The sequence below is a fragment of the Helianthus annuus genome, chromosome 2, assembly GCF_002127325.2.
Source record: "Helianthus annuus cultivar XRQ/B chromosome 2, HanXRQr2.0-SUNRISE, whole genome shotgun sequence".
Classification (NCBI taxonomy): Eukaryota; Viridiplantae; Streptophyta; class Magnoliopsida; order Asterales; family Asteraceae; genus Helianthus; species Helianthus annuus.
This window is the reverse complement of record NC_035434.2, coordinates 62497643-62499351: the sequence shown is the minus strand read 5'-3', so window position 1 is coordinate 62499351 and position 1709 is coordinate 62497643. Positions and strand designations below refer to the sequence as shown.

The following is a 1709-nucleotide window of genomic DNA, read 5'->3' as shown; positions in this document are numbered from 1 at the left end:
TTGTCGAAGTGCGAATTTTGGATTCGCGAGGTGCAATTCCTAGGTCGCATGGTGAAAAAGGATGGAATCCATGTAGACCTTGCCAAGATAGAGACAATCAAGAATTGGGAAGCACTAACAACCACAACCGAGATACGGCAATTTCTGGGGTTAGCAGGCCATTAAAGACGATTCATAGAGGGTTTTTCCAAGTATTACTCAGCCGCTAACGTCCCTAACCCTAAAGGATAAGAAGTTTGACTGAGGAGAGAAAACAAGTAACAGTTTTGCAGACGATGATGGATAAACTCTGCAATGCACCTATCTTATCGTTACCTGATGGTACCGATGGATTTGTCGTCTAATGTGATGCTTCTTGACAAGGTCTTGGTTGCGCGTTGATGCACCAGGACAAAGTCATCGCTTACACGTCACATCAATTAAAGGTGCATGAGAAGGACTAAACGACGCACAACCTTGGACTAGGTTTTGTGATCTTCGCGTTGAAGATCTGGCGTCATTTCTCGTATGGCGCTCGTTGCGCGGTACAAGATCATAAAAGTTGTAACACATTTTCGATCAGAAGGATTTGACTATGAGACAGTGTAGAGGGCTTGAGCTGTTGAATGATTATGGGTGTGAGATCAGATAACACCCAGGTTGAGCGAATGTTGTAGCCAACACTTTGGGTCGCGAAGATCACGCAAAGCCTCTAAGGGTGCGAGCCTTAGAGATGAGAATAAAAACCGATCTCACCATTCGGATTCATGAAGCCCAGCAGGAAGCAGTTAAACTAGAGAACTCACGAGCCAGATCACTGTGTGGTATGGAAGTGAAGTTGGTTCCAAAGGAAAACGGAACATTATACTTCATGGAACGAATTTGGGCACCATCCTTGGGCAATCTACGAGCACTTATCCTGGTCGAAGCTCATAAGTCGAGGTACTTGATCCGTCCTGGATCCGACAAGATGTACCCAGACTTAAAAGATTGGTATTGGTGGCCCAAGATGAAAGCCGACATTTATGTATATGTGGGTAACTGCCTTACTTGCGCCAAAATTAAGGCAGAATACCCGAACCCGTCAGGGTTACTGCAGCAACATGAGGTTTCCGTTTGGAAGTAGGAACGAATCTCAATGGATTTCTTTGCGAAGCTATCGAGAACCCCAAAGAGGACATGAAATGATTTGGGTAATTATTGACCGACTCGCAGAGCCTGCGCATGTGACATCTGTGCTTGTAATCATTGTAAACAGTTCAATTATCAATAAAATAAAGTTATTTTATCCCTATGTTTGTTTGTTTATGTTTGATGTTTTTCATGTTTTGACTTTTATTCGATTTCAAACTCTATATCGCTTTCTAGAGAATTATACACAAACTGTTGCGTAAACGTAATCAGTTAAAAGCGACAAATACTCCGGAACATCAATTCATGCTTAACATACCTTAAATAACCTTTACATAACTTAGAAATAAGTTTTGAAGGCTTTGGTATGGCAAAATCCAGTCAATTCGCTTACAGGGACTAAAATGGACAAACTGCGAAAGTATGCCGATTTGAACTGTAACGAACATTCCGGAACATGATCATAAGTTAAACACACCTTAAATATCCTTTACATAGCTTAGAAATAGGCTTTGAGGGGTTCGGTGTGCTAAAATAAACTTTATGCTCATTCAGGGACTAAAAGCGTCAAAAAGTGCATAAGTTTGCATTTTCGCGCA

General features: G+C 41.7%; 1 protein-coding gene across 1 annotated transcript; it reads left to right on the top strand.

Annotated features, from left to right (window-relative positions):
* Positions 1 to 712: 712 nt before the first annotated feature.
* On the top strand, positions 713 to 1105 carry LOC110893503. The gene has a single exon (XM_022140610.1). It carries the CDS (start codon positions 713 to 715, stop codon positions 1103 to 1105), a length of 393 nt encoding a protein of 130 aa, XP_021996302.1.
* The last annotated feature ends 604 nt before the right edge of the window (positions 1106 to 1709 follow it).

What these genes read in the sequence shown, in the direction of transcription:
- LOC110893503 (XM_022140610.1), top strand. Translation starts at nt 713, where the DNA reads ATGAGAATAAAAACCGATCTCACCATTCGGATTCATGAAGCCCAGCAG.